Source organism: Anomalospiza imberbis, unplaced genomic scaffold (assembly GCF_031753505.1).
Source record: "Anomalospiza imberbis isolate Cuckoo-Finch-1a 21T00152 unplaced genomic scaffold, ASM3175350v1 scaffold_71, whole genome shotgun sequence".
Lineage (NCBI taxonomy): Eukaryota > Metazoa > Chordata > Aves > Passeriformes > Viduidae > Anomalospiza > Anomalospiza imberbis.
In genome coordinates this window covers 445,816-469,573 of record NW_027100324.1, presented here as the reverse complement: position 1 = coordinate 469,573, position 23,758 = coordinate 445,816, and the positions used below count along the sequence as shown (strand labels likewise).

Genomic DNA, 23,758 nt, shown 5'->3' with positions numbered 1-23,758 from the left:
CCCCACCAGTATTAAATAAAAGCCTGCACTTGTACACTGAGAACATCCCTGGGTCATGTCACCCAGATTTGAATTTGACAAGGGTTGTGTGTGAGGGTGCTTGTGCCTGCTCTGTCAAGGGAAGCTCTGGTGTTCCCAGGTTCCCGAGTGATGGATCTGCACTTGGTGTCTGTTGGGGCTCGGGGTGCCCAGGGCCACGATGAGTTCCCTGACCGGGCTGGGGACGGCGGGCGGGGCTGGCCTGTGCCGCGCTCTGGGTTCTGGGACATCGCAGGCGCCGTGTCACAATGGGGGCAGCTAGAAAAGGCCCCAGCGGGTGCCGCTGCCCCAGTAGAGCCTGGGCAAGCGGTGAGTGCACAGCAGTGAGGAGACGGGGCTGGGGGCTGGAGGAGGGCTGGGGGAGAAGCGCCGGTACCTGGGGCTGCCCCCGCATCCAGGGCCCAGCCCCGGCGGGAGCGCCTCGCTGAGGGCGCGCTGCTTGCTGGGGCAGCGGTGCAGGCCTTGCCAGCTGCCGGGGGCCCTCTCCTTCCTGCCGCCACATCCCTGCTGCTCCTGCCCCTCATTGTCCGTCTCCATTCCGGCCCCACTGAACCCCTTCTGTGTGTCCTCCTGCAGACCATGGCTTTACTGTCACTGCTCTTCGTGCTCGTGCAAAGCCTGATCCAGTACCCCCAGCCGGCTGGGGATGGGCTGGATGAGGCCACGCACCAGCGAATGAAGGAGCGTCAGGAGCTGCTGGCCCGTGAGATGGCTCAGCTGCTGCAGGAGCTGAGTCTGCTTTAGTTGCTTGTCTGCTTTTAAAAATTATTTGAATATCTATGTTTGAGAAATTAATGAAAGAAAATAAGTTTCTCAAATTGCCTGAAATGGGTCATTCTTTGCATTTAACCCTCTGTATTTAGAGAATGTCCTTCCTATACCCCTATCTGAAATAAAAACGTTTTGCAAACAGAGATGTTGGATATATGAAGTATGCTGTCTCTCAAGCATTTCCATAGAAACGCTTGAAGCTTGAAGTGAAAATGAGCTGATGTGCCTGAAATTTTGCAGCAGAATACTCCTGAATTTTTAGGAATATTTGGAAAAGTTTTCTTCACACAGTCACTTTTATACGCTCCTGGGGAACAATTCAGTCCTAAGAGTTGAAGTCAGAGAAGTCCCTAACTGCAAAACATGTGGTTTAATACATCTTTTTTTTTGTCTTCTCATAACCAAGGTTTTGGCACAAAATTGCGACAGTAGAAAGTAATTTTTCTGTTTTTCTCTTTTCTCTATTCCTGGTTATCTGTGTCCTTTCGGAGAGGCCCTGCTGGTCTATTAATATAACCTTTTCCACCAGGCCTATATAATATTGTCTAGCAGTGAGAGCCACTTTCCATGCACAGCTTTATCCATGGTCAGATGCAGCTAAACAAAATATGATTTACTTCTTGCCATACATAGTAGAGATTCATGGTAGTTTGGAAGTATTTATTCTCTTTGTCTTTGCACCAATACATCAAAGAACAGTAACATTGCAGGGTGACATCTCAGAGTCTTCTGTGAAATCACAGAGCAGCTGTCTGACATCACAGGGTGACATCTCAGAGTTGTCTCTGTGACATCACAGGGGCTGTGTGACATCACAGGAGGTTGTATGACACCACAGGGGCTGTGTGACATCACAGGGGCTGTGTGAGGTCACTGGGGAGGTGACTCTGCCCCAGCCCCCCCTCCCAGTTCCCCCAGAGAAGTCCAACGCTGCTCGTGCACAGCGGGGTCCCCTGTCCCCCCGGGTCCCCCCGCCCCCGGCGCCGCAGCCTCCCCCAGAGGATGTTCCACGAGATCGAGCCCAGAGCCTGACACAGGGCCATGGGGGGCGGGACAGGGGACAGGGACCCCCCGGCAGCGTCCCCGTGTCTCCCAGGGCCAGAGCCTGGCCCAGGGCTCCTTCACCCTGTTACCAACGAGGGCTTGAGAGCGCTGAAAAAATCCCCAGCAAGGGAGCAGCAAAAACCAGATTTAATATTGAGCAACAGCACCACAAAGTTCCTTGGCAAGAGTCACTCTGCTCCTGACTGGACACTTCAGGCACACCAAGGAAACAAAGCAACAACACAACCAAACAGAATCCAGGCAATCAAACCAGAAATGAACCAAGAACTGTCCCTGTGTGAGTGTGAGACACAAGGAAATGAGGGCAAGGATAAAAGAAATACAGGCCCAAGAGCTTACAGAGCTCAAACTTAACAGGACTTAACTTCTACCTTAACCTTAACTTCCACCTTCAACTTCACAATTTAGCAAAAGAGCAGCACTCTACAGTATTTAACCTAACTTATAACCTATGACTTTGCAATTTAATTGAGAAATAACATTTAACAATATTCAACCTGACTTATATTTTAAAAGTAAAAACTCAGCAAAGAACAACTCCTAGCACAAATTAACTTAGCTTAGACCTTGTGATTTAACCTTCCTGACAGGCCTGACTGGCTCAGCTATCCAAGGCACTCAGACCCCTCAGAGAGCAGCATTTCTGCCACATTTCCCAAGCACAGGCACTCCTGTGTGCACACAGACACAAAGAGTCAGTGCAAGGCACCTGTGAGAAATTCCCCTGAGGGCAGGGAAATGCTCCCTGCCGATGCTTTGGCATCTCCCCAGCGGGGGAAGGGTTGAGCCTGGAGGAGTGGGGGGATCGGCCCAGGCTCCCTCGTTGTTGGGGATCCCCGAGTGCAGCAAACGGGAGAGTTCCCGGCTCGGAGAGGCCCCACTCCGAGGGAGTCGCTGGCCCAGGAGAGCTCCAAGGGGCTCCTTTTGGAGCGCTGTCTGTAGGGCCCCAAGAGAGGGGCTTCAGTGCCAGCAATGTTTCATCCTGGCCACACTTGGCATCCACAGCTTTCTTTGGCAGGGTGAGAACAGCGCTGTTGTGCCACCGAGGGAACAAAAACACTTCCCGGGGCTGCTCCTAAAGCAGCCAGGAGCTGGCAGGGCAGCAGCAGTGCCTGGAGCAGACAGTGTTTGTGATGAGCTCCAAGGAGCTGAGCCCAGGGGCTGTTGGCCAAGGCCGAGGCCCAGCGAGCATTTCTCAGCTGTCAGGGCGGCCGGAGAAGGTGGAGGCGGGGGAATAATTCACGCCCTCAGTGTGCTCCCAGTCGCTCCCAGTATTTCCATGTCCGTGCCCCAAGTGCTGCTCCCAGCCCTGATCCGTGGGGATGGGAATGTCCCGCTCCCTTGCCGGGGCAGGGTCACACCTGAGCCAGGTGTGCAGGGCAGGCCCTTGCCCTGACCCCCAGCACTGTCCCAGCTGCAGGATCTGCTTCCCACCGGCCTCTTCCTCCTGCGGCCCCGAGCCCAGCTTGGTGCTGAACAAAGGGGCTGGGCCGGGGCCATCCCCCGGCGGGGGCTGCACACCCCCCTGCCCCCTCCCCAAATTCCCTCTGGGGGAGCAGGAGCTGGGGCTGGAGCCCTGTGGGGAGGGACAAGGGGGTGACAATGGGATGGGGGGTGTCACACACGCTCTGGGGGGACACACACGGCCCCGGGGACCCCCCCATATCTTCTGCAGAGCCAGGACGATGAACCCCAGCATGGAGCCACTGACCTCTGGCAGTATCTTGAGGGTGGGGTCTGGTGGCAGCTTTGGGAGTCTGGGGGAGTCACAACCACCCAAAAACGCCCTCCCAGCCCCACAGCCACTCCCAGACTCCTCCAACCACCCCACAGCTCCCAGTCAGGACCCCCCCCTCCAACTACTCCCTGCAAGATAAATGACCCCAAGAACCACCAAAACCCGTTTCCATCTCCCCCAGGACCCACCCAAATTCTCTGCAAGACACACAGCTCCGTCAGGGACCCAAATCTTCCTCATAGACCCTGCCAAGCCCCCTCCCAGCACCACAAATGCCCACAGGATTGACAGAAGCCCTTCCCAGTCCCCCCAGGAGCCCCTAAACTCCCACCTCCCATGGCACTGACCAGGAGAGGTTGGTGGACAGGAACATTTACAGCCAGGATCAGCTCGGGTGCTTCAGCAGTGATTTGGGCACTTTGGGGGAACATCCCGGATAGGGAGACCCAGGCCAGGGACTGGGACAGACAATTAGAATTCTTGGAGAACAGGCGGGCTCAGGTGGACACCTTTTGCCTGCACACCTATGAGATTGTGGACATTTGCCCGGCCTTTGATAGCTTCAGAACACCCAAATCCTCCCACATATTCTATTGAACCAACCCCAAATTCACCCCCAAATCCAGGTAAATGGTGCAGCTTTAGATCTCTTTGCTCAATTTCTTTATTTTCACCTCAGTTTTGGTTGTTTAGACAGGGTGAAGAAAAAAATTATTGAAATGGAAAAGACCTCCAAGATCATGTAGCACTGCTTGATGCCACCAGAAGAAATAACTGGACAGAGCGGGTGAAATTTCGTTGGGGTGTAAAGTCAACAAATCGCTTTCTGCCAGTGAATTTCCAGTTTAGATCAGAGTCCTGATGGATGTTCCTGCCTCTGTTTTCATCCAGGTGCCTATGGGGATCCAGGAGGATGTGGAGACCACCTTCCAGGTGTCTTCTCAGCAGGGATCACTGGGAATGTGGGTCACCAGGGCTCTGACCAAAGTGGGTCCTCCCATGGGGGATGGAGTTGGAGCAGGGCACGAAGCTCTTCCCACAGCTGAGGCATTTGCAGGATTTCCCTTACCGGTGCCTCTGTTGGTGTTGGGTCAAGGTAGAGCTTCTGGAGAAGCTCTTCCCACACTGGGGACACTCGTAGGGCCTCTCCCCAGTGTGGATGCGCTGGTGGGTGACGAGGTGGGACTTTTGTTTGAAGCCCTTCCCACAGTTAGGGCAGCGGAAAGGCCTCTCCTCCATGTGAATCCGCTGGTGCCTGAGGAGACTGGAGCTGGTCTGAAACCTCTTCTGACACTGGGGACACTCGTAGGGCCTCTCCCCAGTGTGCATGCCTTGGTGGGTGACGAGGTGGGAGGTGCAGCTGAAGCCCTTCCCACACTCCCCACACTCGTAGGGCCATTCCCCGGTGTGGATCATCTGGTGCTGGATCAGGTGGGAGCTCTGCCTGAAGCTCTTCCCACACTCCAAGCACTTGTAGGGCTTCTCCCCATGGTGAACCTGCTCATGGCCCACCAGCTCCGAGCTCTGGCTAAAGCTCTGTCCACATTCCTGGCACAGGATGCCAGGGCTTTTTGGGCTCCCAGGGTCCCTTCTCCCCTCCTTCTCTGCTTTGGGCTGCAGGGGCTCCAAGGAGTCCCCCCTGCCCCTCTCCAGGCTGTTGAGGGTCCCGCCAATGACGGCGCTCCCCCCTCTCTGGGCTCTCCACTTTGGGCTCCTAGGGGACACAGGGCTCTGCTCCTCCAGGCTGCCTCTGCCGGCAGCTGCCACCGGGACCCCCCATTTTCCCCCAAGGGGCCTTTTCCGCTCAGCTTTGCAGTTCTTCATTCTCCAAACATCCCCCCAAAAAACCCAACCCAGGGACCCCCCCAGGATATCTGGGCCGAGCTCCCCATCCCTGGTCACCCATGGGATGGGGGCTGATGGTCCCAGCGGGGCTGTGAATTCAGGAAGGGCTCGACCTCGTGGTTCCTTTTTTCTTTTCCTGATCCTCCTTTGTCCCTCCTCTTCCTCTTTGTCCCAGTCCTCCTCTTCCATCCCTCCTCCTCCTCCCTAAGCCCACCTCCTTCTCCTACTTCCATCCCTTCTGGCTCTCCTCCTCCATCCCTCTTCTTCCCTGCCTCCTCCTCCTCCCCCAGGAGCAGCGACACCCTCGGTGCCCCGTTCCCGCAGCCCTGGCAGCCCGCGGCAGGAGCGGGGATGGAGCCGGGACAGGTCGGGATGGGCAGCGTGGGGTTCTCGGCTGCTCCCACCCGCTGGGGGCAGGGAGAACCCGGCCCGGGCAAAAGGAGAAGCAAACTGGGAAAACTGGGGGCTGCACATCCAAACTGGGCCTTGCTGGGGACCCTGCCAGGGGACTGCCAGCACTTGGGGCTCCTCTCGGGAGATCCGGGAGGGGGGAACGCAGAGAGGGCTGGGGGATCCCAGGAATGGCAGCACTGGGAGTGACTTTTTTATACTGGGATCGTACTGGGATCATACTGGGAGCAGCTGGGCCCATGCTGGGGCAGACTGCGGTCACACCGAGGGAGACTGGGATCATATTGGGATCATACTGGGATCACACTGGGACAGAGTAGGAGCCTGCAGCGGGCAATTGAGACCATGCTGGCGCAAATAGGATACACTGGGAGTGACTGGGATCATTCTGAGTTTGACTGGGAGCAACTGTGAGCAACTGGGATCATGCTATGAGCAAGTGGGAGGAACTGGGAGTCACTGGGTGCTTGCTGGGGGTGACTGGAAACAACTGGGCTTATGCTGGGATCAACTGGGATCATGCTGGGGGTGACAGGGATCATATTGGCAGTGAGTGCAACTACACTGAGGCTGACTGGGAGTGGTGGTGAACAAATGGGATCATGCTGGAAGGAACTGGGAGTGACTGGGAGTATGCTGGAAGGAACTGGGGTACACTGGGAGAGACTGGGAGTGACTGGAACAAAAGTGAGGGTGAAAGGGAGCAACTGGAACCATGTGGGGCACAACTGGTTCAAACTGGCAGTGACTGGGAGCACACTGGGCTCATCTCTAGACCATACTGGGAAGGACTGGACTAATACTGGGAGTGTCTGAGACTGACTGGGAACACACCAGGCACATCATCCCCCATACTGGGTGTGACTGGGAGCAACTGGGAACACACTGGATGAAAGTGGGAGCAAAAAGGACTGTGCTCGTGCAAATTGTATCATAACAGGGAATGACTGTCAGCAACTGGGCTCCTGCTGGGAGCAGCCCCTGGCGGCCCCGGGAGCCCCGCACCCCTTTCCCGGCCATGCCGCCCCTCCAGCCCCAGCACCCCCCATTGCCGGGGTGCCGGCACTGCTAGGGGATCCCCCATCTCGGGGTCCCCGCTGGGGCTTCTGGGGCTCTTCTCTCTCTGGGCTCCCACTCAGGGCAGCCGCAGCTCTGCCGGGGCTCCCCAAAACCAGTGTCCCCCCGCCGGGGCTCTGCTGCCCTCACCGCCCACCGGGACCCCCAAAAACACCTCCCAGGGATCCACCGATGTCCCCCCGAGGACCAGCTCCGGCTCGGCTTTGGAGCCCTGCCAGCTCCAAACATCCCCCCAAAATCCCCAAATCCAGGGAGCCCCGGGATATTTGGGCCGAGCTCCCCCTCCCCGGGCACCTGCGGGATGGGGGCGATGCTCCCGGGGTGCTGCGAGCTCAGGCAGCGCCAGGGCCACGCGATTCCTTCTCTCCTCTCCTCCGGCTGCTCCCTGCTGCCGCTGCGCCTCTTCCTCCCTCCCTCCTCCTCCTCCTCCGCTCCCGAAGCCCCCGCGGCCGCGGGAGGGGCGGGGATGGAGCCGGAACAGGTCGGAACGCAGAGGGGGCTGGGGGGGATGCCAGGAGTGGCAGTGCCTGGGCTGTCCTGGGATCATACTGGGAGCGGCTCCTGGGTGACCGAGTTCTATTGGGATCATACTGGGATCGTACTGGGAGTGAGGAGGAGCAGCGCCATGGCTCCAGCTCTGGGGCTGGGGGCGCACCTGGGGCCCCGGGGGGGCAGCGAGAGGTGAGGGGGACCCCCGGCACCGGGACTCCTTGGTCGCCCATTCCGGAGCACCGAGGGGCCCCTGAACCCCCATTCCCGGGCGCCGCCATCCCCCCACACCCCCATTCCCGGCCTGGATTCCACCCCGCACCCCATTATCCGGCACCGGCAACCCCCGCACCCCTTTCCCGGCCATGCCGGCTCTCCCAGCCCCCAGAGCCCACTTTTCCTTCACCCAGAGACCCGCTGGACCCCCATTCCTACTTTTCCCAGCGCCCAGACCCTCCTTTCCTCAACACCGAGGACACCCGGGACCCCTATTACCAGCTACCCCGGTTTTCCCACGTTTTGCTGGGAATGGGGACACCGGGGACCCTTGGAGTCCCCTTTGCTGACGATAGTGACACAATTAAGCTCACCCAAACTCCTCCTGGATCTCCCCTAAGCCCCCTGTGGGGATTCCTGGGAGTTCCCCTGTGTTCCCCCTTTCCCAGGACTTTGGGTGTCCCCCCGACCTGTCCGTGCACCCCCAGATTTCTTCCACAGCCCCCTGTGATGGTGAGGGGTGGGGGCCGAGTGCTGGCGCCCCCCTGCCTGCAGCAGATCCAGCGGTGAGGGGAGTTTGGGGGGGTCCCTGAGCATTTGGGGTCCCCTGGGTTTTGGGGTGACCCCCGGGCCCCCCAGGATCTCCCTGAACACGCTGACGCTCCCTGTGCACAGTGGGAAGGTTCATACCCGGCACGGGGTCCCAGCTCTGTCACCGGCATTGCCCAGGAACCCCCAAACCCTCCTGGGAACCCCCAAACACCCAGTGACACCCCGACCTCCCCGGGACCCCAAAACCATCCCTGGGCCCTCCAAAAACTCCCCAAGACCGCAAAAACCCCACACAGACCCCCCCAAACCCTCCCAGGACATCAAAATTCCCACAAGACCTGCCAGCATGCCCCAGACCCCCCTGAGAAGGTTCGTACCTGGCAGGAAGTCCCCATCTCAGTCACTGACAGGTACCCCAAACCAGACTTGGTTTCTCCCTGGGATTGCCCAATCCCCCCCTTCAGGAATCCTGAAAACCCCCCTGGGAACCCCCCAAAAATCCACCGGGACCCCAAAAACCCTCGAGATAGACAAAACCCCCCCCAGGAATTCTTCATGAAAGTTTATACCCAGCACGGGGTCCACATCACCATCATCGGCATCACCCGGGTGCCCCCAGATCCTCTCGGGACTCCCAAACCCTCCTGGGACCCCCAAACCCTCCCAGGTACACCTAAATCCTCCCAGGAGTCCCAACCCTACCCGGACTCCGCTGCCGGAATCAGCGGGAGTTGTGTTGGCCTCTTCAGGGGAGTTAGAGTGGGACACGACCAGAGCGGGGGCCCTTAAACCCCAAAAATCCACCCTGGGGGGCAAAACATCCCCGACAGCGGCTTGGAGTGAGTCCTCCAGAAAAATGCCACTTAAAGCCGTCATGATCACCCCTGAAAAAGGGCTTGTGGGGCTGTGGCCCCACAAACACCTGAAAATGGGGAGGAAAAAACACCCTTGGAGTGGTGAGGTCCCCCCAAACATCCCTAAAAAGAGAAAAACTCCTCTTCAGAGGGGCCTGAAGACCCTTCAGGGCCCTCGAGGAGGGACAAGATCCCCTTCTCTGCTGGGGCCTCTCCGAGCCGGGAGCTCTCCCGTTGGCGGCTGCCCTCGGGGGAGCCCCGAACGACGGCGGCTCCTGGGCTGAGCCCCCCTCAGCCGGGGCTGCGGAGGGAACTGGGGGGGCTGGGACGGGGCCTGGGGGTCCTGGGGTGACCTGGGGGAGCCTCAGTGGGTCCCACCTCCCCCTGTGCCCCCTCTCCCACCCCCTTCCCATTGTTTCCCCCAAACCTCCGCTCCCCCAGCTGGGTTTGGGGGTGCTGCTCCCAACACCCTGACCCACAGGGTGTCAGGTCGTATTCTGACTCTGTCAGCAGTTTGGTTATTTTTGTTTGTTTGTATTATTGCAGTTATCTTTTAAATTTTCCTAGCAAAGAGCTGTTATTCCTATTCCCATATCTTCGCCTGAGAGCCTTTAAATTTCAAAATTATAATAATTTGGAGGGAGGGGGTTTACATTTTCCATTTCCAGGAAGGCTCCTGCCTTCCTTAGCAGACACCTGTCTTTTCAAACCAAGACAGATTTTGGTGCCCAACCTGCAGCACGTGGGCATGGAGAGGAAAAGGGAATAACAGTTCTTGAGGAACCTAATTTTTGTGTGCTGCTCTAGAAACCTCGTTAGCTAAACCAAGTGGTCCAGCTTACCCTGGTTTGGGTAGCAGCACATGGTTGTGGCTGTGCCAGCTCCCCACCGACCTCCAGCCCTGGGAAGCTGGAGCAAGCGGAAACCACAACTTTGCAAATGCTACCTGTGCCTGAAGCAAATGGAAAGAGAACTGGGGTGTGAAAAATAAAGCTTGTTTATTTTCAGAAAAACAGTAAAGGAAACACAGAACACATTTACATTGAAGAATATTTGTAACAACAACTATCTATGGAACGTATACACCTAAGAACATATCAAACAAAAGTCTATGAAACGTATTTACAGAAGCCAAAAAGAAGCCCTGAAACCTATAGCCTAAAGACAACAACAAACTCTACAACGTATGTACAAAAGGGTGGCATCTCTGTCCGGGATCTCCATCATCCTTGAGGAAAAGCAAGAGGCACGGTCACTCCAATCAGGCAGAGAGGGCTCTGCCATGTGCCCCCAGGCTGGCCCAGCAAGCGCAGCACAGGCTGGGGATGGCCACCAGAACCCAATGCACCGGGTCCCACATCCCTGAGCAGGGACCACCCAGCCCAGTCCCAGCCTGGCAGCAGGGGACCCGCTCTGCCTGTGGGGACCACATGCCTGTCCTGCTGCTGGTATTGCTCTTCATCCCAAGATCATGGCCTCTTCCTCATCTTTCTCATCAATGTCCATGTCCTCAAGGTACTCTTCCATTTCCACGTCCATCTCCTCTTCCACATCTACCTCCATCTCTTCTTCACCAGTCTCTTCTCCATCCACTTCCATCTCCTCCTCTGGATCCATCTGCATGTCCACCTCCATCTCTTCCTCTCCAGTCTCTTCTCCATCCACTTCCATCTTCTCCTCTGTATCAATCTCCATGTCCACCTCCATCTCTTCCTCTCCAGTCTCTTCTCCATCCACTTCCATCTCCTCCTCTGTATCCATCTGCATGTCCACCTCCATCTCTTCCTCTCCACTCTCTTCTCCATCCACTTCCATCTCCTCCTCTGTATCAATCTCCATGTCCACCTCCATCTCTTCCTCTCCACTCTCTTCTCCATCCACGTCCATCTCCTCCTCTGTATCAATCTCCATGTCCACCTCCATCTCTTCCTCTCCACTCTCTTCTCCATCCACTTCCATCTCCTCCTCTGTATCCATCTGCATGTCCACCTCCATCGCATTGTCTCCACTCTCTTCTCCATCCACTTCCATCTCCTCCTCTGTATCAATCTCCATGTCCACCTCCATCGCATTGTCTCCACTCTCTTCTCCATCCACTTCCATGTCCTCCTCTCTATCAGCCTGCATGTCCACCTCCATCTCGTCCTCTCTCTCGGTGACAGCCTGCAGAGGTAGCAACACCTCAGAGTGGGGTCCCTGTCCCACCCCATCCCCACAGAACTCCAGCCCAGCCGGGCAGCTGGGGGGTGTCCACCTCCATGGAATGGCACTGTACCTTCCTCAGGACAAATGTGAGCATCCTGCAGGGACGGATGACAAAATCCAGGCAACAGAGAGCTTTCAGGACTGATGGGAGTATCAGGGCGCAGGTGACGAGAAGAGTGACAGGGAACATGGTGAAGGGTGAGCTGGCACGAGGGCTGGCACAGGGTGGGCTGACACAAGGGCCAGTGGTTGTGTTGTGCTCTTTGCTGGACGCTGGAAGTTCCTGCTGGAACATCACATCTGTGACATCACAGTGGATCTAAAGAGCATCTTGTTCCGAGCTGAGCAATCTTCCCCAGCCCATGCTGCTCACAGCCCTGTTGCCAAGGATGGGGCATCCACAGCCTGGGCCAGTGCCTCAGCAGCCTCCGTGTAAAAGAGCAGCTCCCTCAGATCCAACTTCAATCAGCCTCCTGCAGTTGAAAGCCATCCCCCCTTGTCCTGTTGCCACGGGCCCGGCTGAACACTGTCCCCGTCTTTCCTGTGGGACCCTTCCAGTCCTGCAGAGCTGCAGGGAGGCCTCCCCAGTGTCTCCTGTTTCCAGGCTGAGCATCCCCAGCCCCACTTGGACGGCAGTCAGGTAGATCAGGGGGAGTCAAGGCTGAAGTCAAACAGCATCAGGAACTGAGAGGTGGAAGCTTTAGGCCCAGGTTTGCCTCTGTAATAACAGTGGAGGGGAAGATGGTGGGACACTGGCTCTGTTCCAACCGCTGATTATTTTCTTTTTTTTTTTTTTCCCTTCTTTTCTGTCATGCTGATGCAGGTGTTGCTGTTTGCAAGGAAGCTTGGCACAATATCCATTGTCTTCTCCATTTGTGAAACACCGAGCAGAGTCTGGGCAGGCTGATGATGCAGAGCAAAACCTGCAAATACACCGGTGATCCTGAGCCTGGAGGGTGCAGCTAAACCCGGCCAAAAATAATTTCTGGAAAGTCAAGCCTGGTTTACATTTTCTTGAATTTGGCTATTCCTGAACCGGGGGAGAGGGCTTTCTGGGGAGGGGGTGCCACAGGGTTCCCCCCCCCCCATTTTTGGGAGGTTTCCCATGGTGCCCCCTCCCCAAAAAGCACCGCGGGCCCCCTGAGGTGGCTCCTGTTCCACCGGCCGGTGCCCCCTGATCCAGGACTGCCCCCGGTGAGTCTGGGGCGCTCTGGGGGGATTTTGGGGGGATTTTGGCGGCATGTATGGGCTTTGGGGGATTTTGTTGGGAGATTAGGGGGAATTATTGGATTTTGGAGAGAATTACTGGGTTTGTGGGGTTATGGGGGTTTTGTGGGATTTGAGGATTTTGGATTTTGGGGATTTTTTAGGGTTTTGGGGTGGTTATTTTTTGGGGGGTTTATTGAAATTTTTGGGCTTTTTTTTTTTTTTTTTTTTGTTTTTTTTTTTTTTTTTAATTTTGGTGGGTTTCATTGGGATTTTGTGGGATTCTTTGGTGTTTAGGAGTTTTTAATTGGGATTTTTGGGGGATTTTGGGGGGTTTTAGTGGAATTTTGGGGGGCTTTGGAGTTGTCCCAGGGTGTGGGGAAGGGCTGAGCGGCACCAAAGTCTCCTTTAAACCCCTGAAAGTCCCAATAAACCCCATGAAATCGCAATTAAATTTCACAAATTCCCATTAGAACACCCTCGAATCCCAATAAAAAGCCCACAAAATCCCAATTAAACCCCACAAATCCTCCCAAAAATGTCTCCAAAACCACAAGCCCCACAAAATACTCACGAGTCCAAAGAAATCTTGACAACAACCTAGAAAAAACCTACAAACCCCCCCCTAATCCCCACTAAAACTCCTAACAAACCCAAATCCCCAAAGAATCCCACTAAATGCCCCCACAATTCCAATAAATTGCCTCCAAATCCCCTAAAAATCCCAATAAAACCCAGAAATAATTCCAGAGGATCCCACAAAATCCCCACAAAATCCCAGTAAAACCTTCCAAAATTCTAAAGAAAACACAAAAAATTTCAATTAACCCCCAAATACCCCCAGGAAAACAACTTCCCCCTCAAAGCACCAAGAAAACCCCTCAAAACCAAACTCCCCAAAATCCCCCAACTGCCTCCAAACCCAATAATTCTCCCCAAAAACCCCAACAATTCCCCATAAACTCCCAACACAATTCCCCAAAGCCCAAAAAAGCCCCAGATGCCCAAACCCCTCCCGAGCCCTCCCTGGTCCCTCCCGGTCCCGCCCAGGCCCGTCCGGGGCCACGGCCAAAACTGCCCGGAGCGGACGCGGAGGTCCCGGAGCCACCCCGGAGCCGATCCCGGGCTCGGCCTCGGGCTCGGCCCCTTTGGGGGATTTTGGGCCGAACCGGGCAGGTTTAGGGTGGGCTTCAGATCCCTTGCGGGGATCCCGAGCCTTTTTGGGTGGATTTTCAGCCCCTGTGGCTGATTTGAGGCCGAATCTGGTGGGGTTTAGGGGGGATTTCAGACCCCTTTGGATGATTTTAGGCCCATGTGTGTGGGGCTGGGGCCCATTTGGGTGAGTTTAGGAAAAACTGGGCCCATATGGGTGAATCCTAATCCTGTGTGGGTGATTTTAGGTCCCTTTTTTGTGTATTTTGGGTGCATTTAAGTAGGGTTTTTTGCTGCTTTGGGCAATTTTAGGTTGAACCAAGCCTTTTTAGGGTGATTTTAGGTCTTCTTGTGTTGGTGTCAGGGACATTTTGGTGATTTTAGATACCTTTGGATGATTTTAGGCTGGACCAGATACTTTCAGGGTGGATTTTAGTCACATTTGAAAGATTTACGGGTGATCTTAAGCCATTTCTTGAGGGCTATAAAACACTTGGGGCAGTTTTAAGCCCCTTGGGTTGGATTTTAGAGCCCTCTGGATACTTTTAATCCCATTTGGTTGGTGTCAGGCCGAACCATGTGGATGTAGGCTGCATTTGATGCCCTTTTGGGTGATTTTGGGTCAAACCGGGCTTTTTTAGGACAGCGCGTCCCCTTGGCCCCGCTCCTTTCCCCTCACGGTTCCGCCCTTTCCTCGCTCCTTTCCCCTCACGGTTCCGCCCTTTCCTCGCTCCTTTCCCCTCATGGTTCTGCCCTTTCCTCGCTCCTTTCCCCTCATGGTTCAGGATCCCGGAGCGGGGGAGGAGGAGGAGGGAGGGAGGAAGAGGCGCAGCGGCAGCAGGGAGCAGCCGGAGGAGAGGAGAGAAGGAATCGCGTGGCCCTGGCGCTGCCTGAGCTCGCAGCACCCCGGGAGCATCGCCCCCATCCCGCAGGTGCCCAGGGAGGGGGAGCTCGGCCCAAATATCCTGGGGGGTGCCTGGGTTCGGGTTCTTTGGGAGGGATGCTTGGAGCTGGCAGGGCTCCAAAGCCGAGCCGCAGCTGGCCCTCGGGGGGACATCGGGGGGTCCCCAAGAGGTGTTTTTGGGGGATCCCAGTGTGGGTGGCGGCAGAGCCCCGTCGGGGGGACACCGGTTTTGGGGAGCCCCGGGAGAGCCGCGGCTGCCCTGAGCGGGAGCCCCGAGAGAGGAGAGCCCCAGAAGCCCCAGCGGGGAACCCGAGAGGGGGGGACCCCTGGCAGTGCCGGCACCCCGGCAATGGGGGGTGCTGGGGCTGGAGGGGCGGCATGGCCGGGAAAGGGGTGCGGGGCTCCCGGGGCCGCCAGGGGCTGCTCCCAGCAGGAGCCCAGTTGCTGACAGTCATTCCCCGTTATGATACAATTTGCCCCCAGCACTGTTCCCGTTGTTCCCAGTGCCATCCAGTGTTTTCCCAGTTCTCCCACTTGCCCCCAGAATAGTCCCAGTCACTCCCAGTAAGATCCCAGTATGAGTCCAGTATGATCCCAGTCTCTGCCAGCAGGGCCCCAGTCACTCACCCTTGTCCCCAGTTGCCCCCAGCGTGGTCCCAGTTGCCCCCAGCACATTCCCAGTGGCTCCATATGTGTCCCAGTCCTAGTGCAATGATGGGGAATACCAAATGCACTTGAGGCATCACGTACGGTTAACACCAAAGCTGTGGCTATGTTTGTGATGGGGTCATAGGTAAAGTTCACTAGGTTCCACCGGGATTGGAATTCCTTTTTAAAATCAGCGGCGCTGTCCCAAACTATTTTCCGAATCTCAGTAGGAAAAGTGCCTTCTTCACCTTCTCTTATAATCGAGGCAGCAACCGACTGCATCCCTAATTGAGCCTGGATACAGCTGAGAGCTAAAGAAACGTTCTTTTGTGTGGCACCGAGTGCATCAATTACCAATTTGTGATCATTTACGCTTGCTTCCTCCCAACTTGGTAATATGTTTGATAGCAAGCGCTGATGTCTTCCCAAGGCCAATAAGGACGACTGCAGTGGTTGTTGGAATTTGGTCAAATCTAGTGGTGGCAGCCAATGTGTTCATTAATACTTCTGAATCAATGCTATTTAGAATTCCCAATCCTGTTCCCACAGCACCGGTTATGTCTCTTAGCATCCGTCTTTTAGAAGGGTTCCGCTGTCGCAACAAGGTCGTCCAACCCTGAAAAGAAGTTTTTTTTGCATCAGCAAAATCAGGGGTATTTAACCCCATCGTTTGGGAATTGGGGAGTGTTTGACACCCCAGGATCTGGGATTTGGAGGGTTTGATCCTAAAATTTGGGGTTCGGGGCCTGGGGGGGGGGGGGTAGGGCTTGACATCCCAGAGTTTGGGTTTGAGGGTGTTTGACCCCCCCAGTGTTTGAACCCCCAGGATTTGGGGTCGGGGGGAGTTGACCCCAGGATCTGGGGTGTTTGACCCGCTGGGTTTGGGGTCGGGGTTGAGAGCAGAGCCATTTCCTGGAAACAGCGGCGGGACCGGGACTGGGAACAGGATCGGGATCGGGAATGGGAGTGGGATCGGGGTCGGGAATGAGATCGGGAACGGGAACAGAAATGGGAATGGGATTGGGATCGGGAACAGGATCAGGAACGGGATTGGGCTCGGGAAGGGGAGAGGCCCTGGCCCAATAATGGACCCCTCCCCCAGGGAGCGACCCTGCCCCAATCCCGGGATGGAGCAATCCCCTCAATCCCAGACCCCTCCCCAATTCCCAAACCCTCCCCAATGCCAGCCCCTGACCCAGTCCCAGACCCCTCCCCAGTCGCTGAACGGACCCTCCCTCAATCCCAGCCCGCCCCGATCCGGATCGGAGCCATCCCCGGAGCCTCCCCCATTCCCGGACCGGAGCCTTCAATCCCTTTTTGGGGCGGCTCCTGCCGCTTCCAGCCCATTTTTGGGGGATCCAAACGGCTCCGGGGACCCTCCCCACTTTGGGGGTGTTGGGGTGGCCCCAGGGCCGCCCCGAGGGCCGAGGGGGGATGGAAACCCCCAAAGCCAGGGGGCTCCTGGGGGTCCCCAGTTCCCCCCGTCCCCACCCCAAAACAGCTCCTGGCCAATCAGAGCGCGCGGCGCTGCTGACAACTCAGTTGCCGGGCCGGCGATTTTCAGGCAATCAGCGCCTGCGATAGCGCTGCTCATCGGTTGCCAGGCAGATCACAGCGCTTCTCAATGCGCTAGCCAATCAGAGACTGCGCGGGGCCATTTCTAGCCAATCAGAGCGCTTGTTCTCGATGACTCCTCAGTCGCCAGGCGGAGCCGCAGCGCCCAGCGCTCCCCGGGAGCGGAATTTGGGGAGGGGGGAGGTGACCCTGGGGATGGGGATGGGGCGTGCGGGGGCAGCTGGGGCCGGACTGGTGGCACTGGTGGTGCTGAGAGCCCCCCCGGCCGCGGGGGTCGCGGTGAGAAGGGGTTGGGGGCCCCAAATTAAACCAAAGAGGGATCGGGACCCCCCCCACGGAGCAGGAGGGGCCTGGAACCCCCAAAACCAAACACGGGGGAGGGGAGCGGGGATTGGGGGAACGATGGGGAAGGCGGGGGAAAGAGGGGGATGGGACAGCCAAAAAGGATCAAGACAACTTGAGGTGGCCACCTTTCTATGTGGATGGTAGCCAATGGTAGCCAATGCTTTTTCCCAGTCCATGGGATCCCAGTCTGTGCAATCCCAGTCCATGTGGTCCCAGTCCATATAATCTCAACCCAGTTTATCCCAGTGTGTACCGTCCTGATCCCTATGGTCCCATTCCATATGGTCCCAGTCCATAGGATCTCAGTCCAGGTGATCCCAGCCCATGTTTGATCCCAGTCTGTGTGGTTCTGCACACACTGCCAGGGTCTGAAATTCCAGTCACCAGCCAGGAAAAAATGTTCCTGCCCTTGAATGTCCTTGCTGTCCTCTCAACGAGTTATAATAAAACTAAAATTCAATAAATTTTAACTTAAATAAAATAGAATAAAAATGAAATTTAAAAATTTCAACTCTTACAACCCTCCCAGGGCTCCGCTGCCGGAATCAGCAGGAGTGGTGTTGGCCTCTTCAGGGGAGTTAGAGTGGGACCCGACCAGAGCGGGGGCCCTTAAACCCCAAAAATCCAGCCTGGGGGGCAAAACATCCCCTACAGCGGCTTGGAGTGAGTCCCCCAGAAAAATGTCACTTAAAGCTGTCATGATCACCCCTGAAAAGGGGCTTGTGGGGCTGTGGCCCCACAAACACCTGAAAATGGGGAGGAAAAAACACCCTTGGAGGGGTGAGGTCCCCCCAAACATCCCTAAAAAGAGAAAAACTCCTCTTCAGAGGGGCCTGAAGACCCTTCAGGGCCCTTGAGGAGGGACAAGATCCCCTCCTCTGCTGGGGCCTCTCCGAGCCGGGAGCTCTCCCGTTGGCGGCTGCCCTCGGGGGAGCCCCGAACGACGGCGGCTCCTGGGCTGAGCCCCCCTCAGCCGGGGCTGTGGAGGGAACTGGGGGGGCTGGGACGGGGCCTGGGGGTCCTGGGGTGACCTGGGGGAGCCTCAGTGGGTCCCACCTCCCCCTGTGCCCCCTCTCCCACCCCCTTCCCAATATTGCCCCCAAACAAAAGCTTGTGGCTGTGCCCCCACTGACCTCCAGCCCTGGGAACCTGGAGCAAGCGGAAACCACAACTTTGCAAATGCTACCTGTGCCTGAAGCAAATGGAAAGAGAACTGGGGTGTGAAAAATAAAGCTTGTTTATTTTCAGAAAAACAGCAAAGAAAACACAGAACACATTTACATTGTAAGAATATTTGTAACAACAACTATCTATGGAACGTATATACCCAAGAACATATCTAACAAAAGTCTATGAAACGTATTTACAGAAGACAAAAAGAAGCCCTGAAACCTATAGCCTAAAGACAACAACAAACTCTACAAGGTATGTACAAAAGGGTGGCATCTCTGTCCGGGATCTCCATCGGTCCTTGAGGAAAAGCAAGAGGCACGGTCACTCCAATCAGGCAGAGAGGGCTCTTCCATGTGCCCCCAGGCTGGCCCAGCAAGCGCAGCACAGGCTGGGGATGGCCACCAGAACCCAATGCACCGGGTCCCACATCCCTGAGCAGGGACCACCCAGCCCAGTCCCAGCCTGGCAGCAGGGGACCCGCTCTGCCTGTGGGGACCACATGCCTGTCCTGCTGCTGGTATTGCTCTTCATCCCAAGATCATGGCCTCTTCCTCATCTTTCTCATCAATGTCCATGTCCTCAAGGTACTCTTCCATTTCCACGTCCATCTCCTCTTCCACATCTACCTCCATCTCTTCTTCACCAGTCTCTTCTCCATCCACTTCCATCTCCTCCTCTGGATCCATCTGCATGTCCACCTCCATCTCTTCCTCTCCACTCTCTTCTCCATCCACTTCCATCTCCTCCTCTGTATCAATCTCCATGTCCACCTCCATCTCTTCCTCTCCACTCTCTTCTCCATCCACGTCCATCTCCTCCTCTGTATCAATCTCCATGTCCACCTCCATCTCTTCCTCTCCACTCTCTTCTCCATCCACTTCCATCTCCTCCTCTGTATCAATCTCCATGTCCACCTCCATCGCATTGTCTCCACTCTCTTCTCCATCCACTTCCATGTCCTCCTCTCTATCAGCCTGCATGTCCACCTCCATCTCGTCCTCTCTCTCGGTGACAGCCTGCAGAGGTAGCAACACCTCAGAGTGGGGTCCCTGTCCCACCCCATCCCCACAGAACTCCAGCCCAGCCGGGCAGCTGGGGGGTGTCCACCTCCATGGAATGGCACTGTACCTTCCTCAGGACAAATGTGAGCATCCTGCAGGGACGGAAGACAAAATCCAGGCAACAGAGAGCTTTCAGGACTGATGGGAGTATCAGGGCGCAGGTGACGAGAAGAGTGACAGGGAACATGGTGAAGGGTGAGCTGGCACGAGGGCTGGCACAGGGTGGACTGACACAAGGGCCAGGGGTTGTGTTGTGCTCTTTGCTGGACGCTGGAAGTTCCTGCTGGAACATCACATCTGTGACATCACAGTGGATCTAAAGAGCATCTTGTTCCGAGCTGAGCAATCTTCCCCAGCCCATGCTGCTCACAGCCCTGTTGCCAAGGATGGGGCATCCACAGCCTGGGCCAGTGCCTCAGCAGCCTCCGTGTAAAAGAGCAGCTCCCTCAGATCCAACTTCAATCAGCCTCCTGCAGTTGAAAGCCATCCCCCCTTGTCCTGTTGCCACGGGCCCGGCTGAACACTGTCCCCGTCTTTCCTGTGGGACCCTTCCAGTCCTGCAGAGCTGCAGTGAGGCCTCCCCAGTGTCTCCTGTTTCCAGGCTGAGCATCCCCAGCCCCACTTGGACGGCAGTCAGGTAGATCAGGGGGAGTCAAGGCTGAAGTCAAACAGCATCAGGAACTGAGAGGTGGAAGCTTTAGGCCCAGGTTTGCCTCTGTAATAACAGTGGAGGGGAAGATGGTGGGACACTGGCTCTGTTCCAACCGCTGATTATTTTCTTTTTTTTTTTTTTTCCCTTCTTTTCTGTCATGCTGATGCAGGTGTTGCTGTTTGCAAGGAAGCTTGGCACAATATCCATTGTCTTCTCCATTTGTGAAACACCGAGCAGAGTCTGGGCAGGCTGATGATGCAGAGCAAAACCTGCAAATACACCGGTGATCCTGAGCCTGGAGGGTGCAGCTAAACCCGGCCAAAAATAATTTCTGGAAAGTCAAGCCTGGTTTACATTTTCTTGAATTTGGCTATTCCTGAACCGGGGGAGAGGGCTTTCTGGGGAGGGGGTGCCACAGGGGTTCCCCCCCCCCATTTTTGGGGGGTTTCCCATGGTGCCCCCTCCCCAAAAAGCACCGCGGGCCCCCTGAGGCGGCTTCTGTTCCACCGGCCGGTGCCCCCTGATCCAGGATTGCCCCCGGTGAGTCTGGGGCGCTCTGGGGGGATTTTGGGGGGATTTTGGCGGCATTTATGGGCTTTGGGGGATTTTGTTGGGAGATTAGGGGGAATTATTGGATTTTGGAGAGAATTACTGGGTTTGTGGGGTTATGGGGGTTTTGTGGGTTTTGAGGATTTTGGATTTTAGGGATTTTTTAGGGTTTTGGGGTGGTTATTTTTTGGGGGGTTTATTGAAATTTTTGGGCGTTTTTGTGTTTTTTTTTTTTTTTTTTTTTTTTTTTTTTTTAATTTTGGTGGGTTCCATTGGGATTTTGTGGGATTCTTTGGTGTTTAGGAGTTTTTAATTGGGATTTTTGGGGGATTTTGGGGGGTTTTAGTGGAATTTTGGGGGGCTTTGGAGTTGTCCCAGGGTGTGGGGAAGGGCTGAGAGGCACCAAAGTCTCCTTTAAACCCCTGAAAGTCCCAATAAACCCCATGAAATTGCAATTAAATTTCACAAATTCCCATTAGAACACCCTCGAATCCCAATAAAAAGCCCACAAAATCCCAATTAAACCCCACAAATCCTCCCAAAAATGTCTCCAAAACCACAACAAGCCCCACAAAATACTCACGAGACCAAAGAAATCTTGACAACAACCTAGAAAAAACCTACAAAACCCCCCTAATCCCCACTAAAATTCCTAACAAACCCAAATCCCCAAAGAATCCCACTAAATGCCCCCACAATTCCAATAAATTGCCTCCAAATCCCCTAAAAATCCCAATAAAACCAAGAAATAATTCCAGAGGATCCCACAAAGTCCCCACAAAATCCCAGTAAAACCTTCCAAAATTCTAAAGAAAACACAAAAAATTTCAATTAACCCCCAAATACCCCCAGGAAAACAACTTCCCACTCAAAGCACCAAGAAAACCCCTCAAAATCCAAACTCCCAAAATTCCCAAACACCCCCACACCCAATAATTCTCCCCAAAAACCCCAACAATTCCCTGTAAACTCCCAACACAATTCCCAAAAGCCCAAAAAAGCCCCAGATGCCCAAACCCCTCCCGAGCCCTCCCTGGTCCCTCCCGGTCCCGCCCAGGCCCGTCCGGGGCCGCGGCCAAAACTGCCCGGAGCGGACGCGGAGGTCCCGGAGCGACCCCGGAGCCGATCCCGGGCTCGGCCTCGGGCTCGGCCCCTTTGGGGGATTTTGGGCCACACTGGGAAGGTTTAGGGTGGGCTTCAGATCCCTTGCGGGGATCCCGAGCCTTTTTGGGTGGATTTTCAGCCCCTGTGGCTGGTTTGAGGCCGAATCTGGTGGGGTTTAGGGGGGATTTCAGACCCCTTTGGATGATTTTAGGCCCATGTGGGTGGGGCTGGGGCCCATTTGGGTGAGTTTAGGAAAAACTGGGCCCATATGGGTGAATCCTAATCCTGTGTGGGTGATTTTAGGTCCCTTTTTTGTGTATTTTGGGTGCATTTAAGTAGGGGGTTTTTTGCTGCTTTGGGCAATTTTAGGTTGAACCAAGCCTTTTTAGGGTGATTTTAGGTCTTCTTGTGTTGGTGTCAGGGACATTTTGGTGATTTTAGATACCTTTGGATGATTTTAGGCTGGACCAGATACTTTCAGGGTGGATTTTAGTCACATTTGAAAGATTTACGGGTGATCTTAAGCCATTTCTTGAGGGCTATAAAACACTTGGGGCAGTTTTAAGCCCCTTTGGTTGGATTTTAGAGCCCTCTGGATACTTTTAATCCCATTTGGTTGGTGTCAGGCCGAACCATGTGGATGTAGGCTGCATTTGATGCCCTTTTGGGTGATTTTGGGTCAAACCGGGCTTTTTTAGGACAGCGCGTCCCCTTGGCCCCGCTCCTTTCCCCTCACGGTTCCGCCCTTTCCTCGCTCCTTTCCCCTCACGGTTCCGCCCTTTCCTCGCTCCTTTCCCCTCATGGTTCTGCCCTTTCCTCGCTCCTTTCCCCTCATGGTTCAGGATCCCGGAGCGGGGCAGGAGGAGGAGGGAGGGAGGAAGAGGCGCAGCGGCAGCAGGGAGCAGCCGGAGGAGAGGAGAGAAGGAATCGCGTGGCCCTGGCGCTGCCTGAGCTCGCAGCACCCCGGGAGCATCGCCCCCATCCCGCAGGTGCCCAGGGAGGGGGAGCTCGGCCCAAATATCCTGGGGGGTGCCTGGGTTCGGGTTCTTTGGGAGGGATGTTTGGAGCTGGCAGGGCTCCAAAGCCGAGCCGCAGCTGGCCCTCGGGGGGACATCGGGGGGTCCCCGAGAGGTGTTTTTGGGAGGTCCCGGTGGGCGGTGAGGGCAGCAGAGCCCCGGCGGGGGGACACCGGTTTTGGGGAGCCCCGGGAGAGCCGCGGCTGCCCTGAGCGGGAGCCCCGAGAGAGGAGAGCCCCAGAAGCCCCAGCGGGGACCCCGAGATGGGGGATCCCCTAGCAGTGCCGGCACCCCGGCAATGGGGGGTGCTGGGGCTGGAGGGGCGGCATGGCCGGGAAAGGGGTGCGGGGCTCCCGGGGCCGCCAGGGGCTGCTCCCAGCAGGAGCCCAGTTGCTGCCAGTCACTCCCCATTATGATACAATTTGCCCCCAGCACTGTTCCCTGTTGCTCCCACTTTCATCCAGTGTGTTCCCAGTTGCTCCCAGTCACACACAGTATGGGGGATGATGTGCCTGGTGTGTTCCCAGTCACTCTCAGACACTCCCAGTATTAGTCCAGTCCTTCCCAGTATGGTCTAGAGATGAGCCCAGTGTGCTCCCAGTCACTGCCAGTATGAACCAGTTGTGCCCCACATGGTTCCAGTTGCTCCCTTTCACCCTCACTTTTGTTCCAGTCACTCCCAGTCTCTCCCAGTGTACCCCAGTTCCTTCCAGCATACTCCCAGTCACTCCCAGTTCCTTCCAGCATGATCCCATTTGTTCACAACCACTCCCAGTCAGCCTCAGTGTAGTTGCACTCACTGCCAATATGATCCCTGTCACCTCCAGCATGATCCCAGTTGATCCCAGTAGAAGCCCAGTTGTTTCCAGTCACCCCCAGCATGCACCCAGTGACTCCCAGTTCCTCCCACTTGCTCATAGCATGATCCCAGTTGCTCACAGTTGCTCCCAGTCAAACTCAGAATGATCCCAGTCATTCCCAGTGTATCCTATTTACGCCAGCATGGTCTCAATTGCCCGCTGCAGGCTCCTACTCTGTCCCAGTGTGATCCCAGTATGATCCCAATATGATCCCAGTCTCCCTCGGTGTGACCGCAGTCTGCCCCAGCATG

The 23,758-nt window shown here is 55.9% G+C and overlaps 1 protein-coding gene across 1 annotated transcript in view; it reads right to left on the bottom strand.

Annotated features, from left to right (window-relative positions):
- Positions 1 to 4,723: 4,723 nt before the first annotated feature.
- The window catches only part of LOC137467631 (zinc finger protein 436-like), a gene marked incomplete at its 3' end in the record, with an annotated part of 139,068 nt that continues 120,033 nt past the window's right edge, over positions 4,724 to 23,758 (bottom strand). Inside the window, exon 3 of the mRNA XM_068179093.1 lies at positions 4,724 to 5,189. Coding sequence (XP_068035194.1) covers positions 4,724 to 5,189 — 466 coding nt within the window. The remainder of the gene's footprint in view (positions 5,190 to 23,758) is intronic.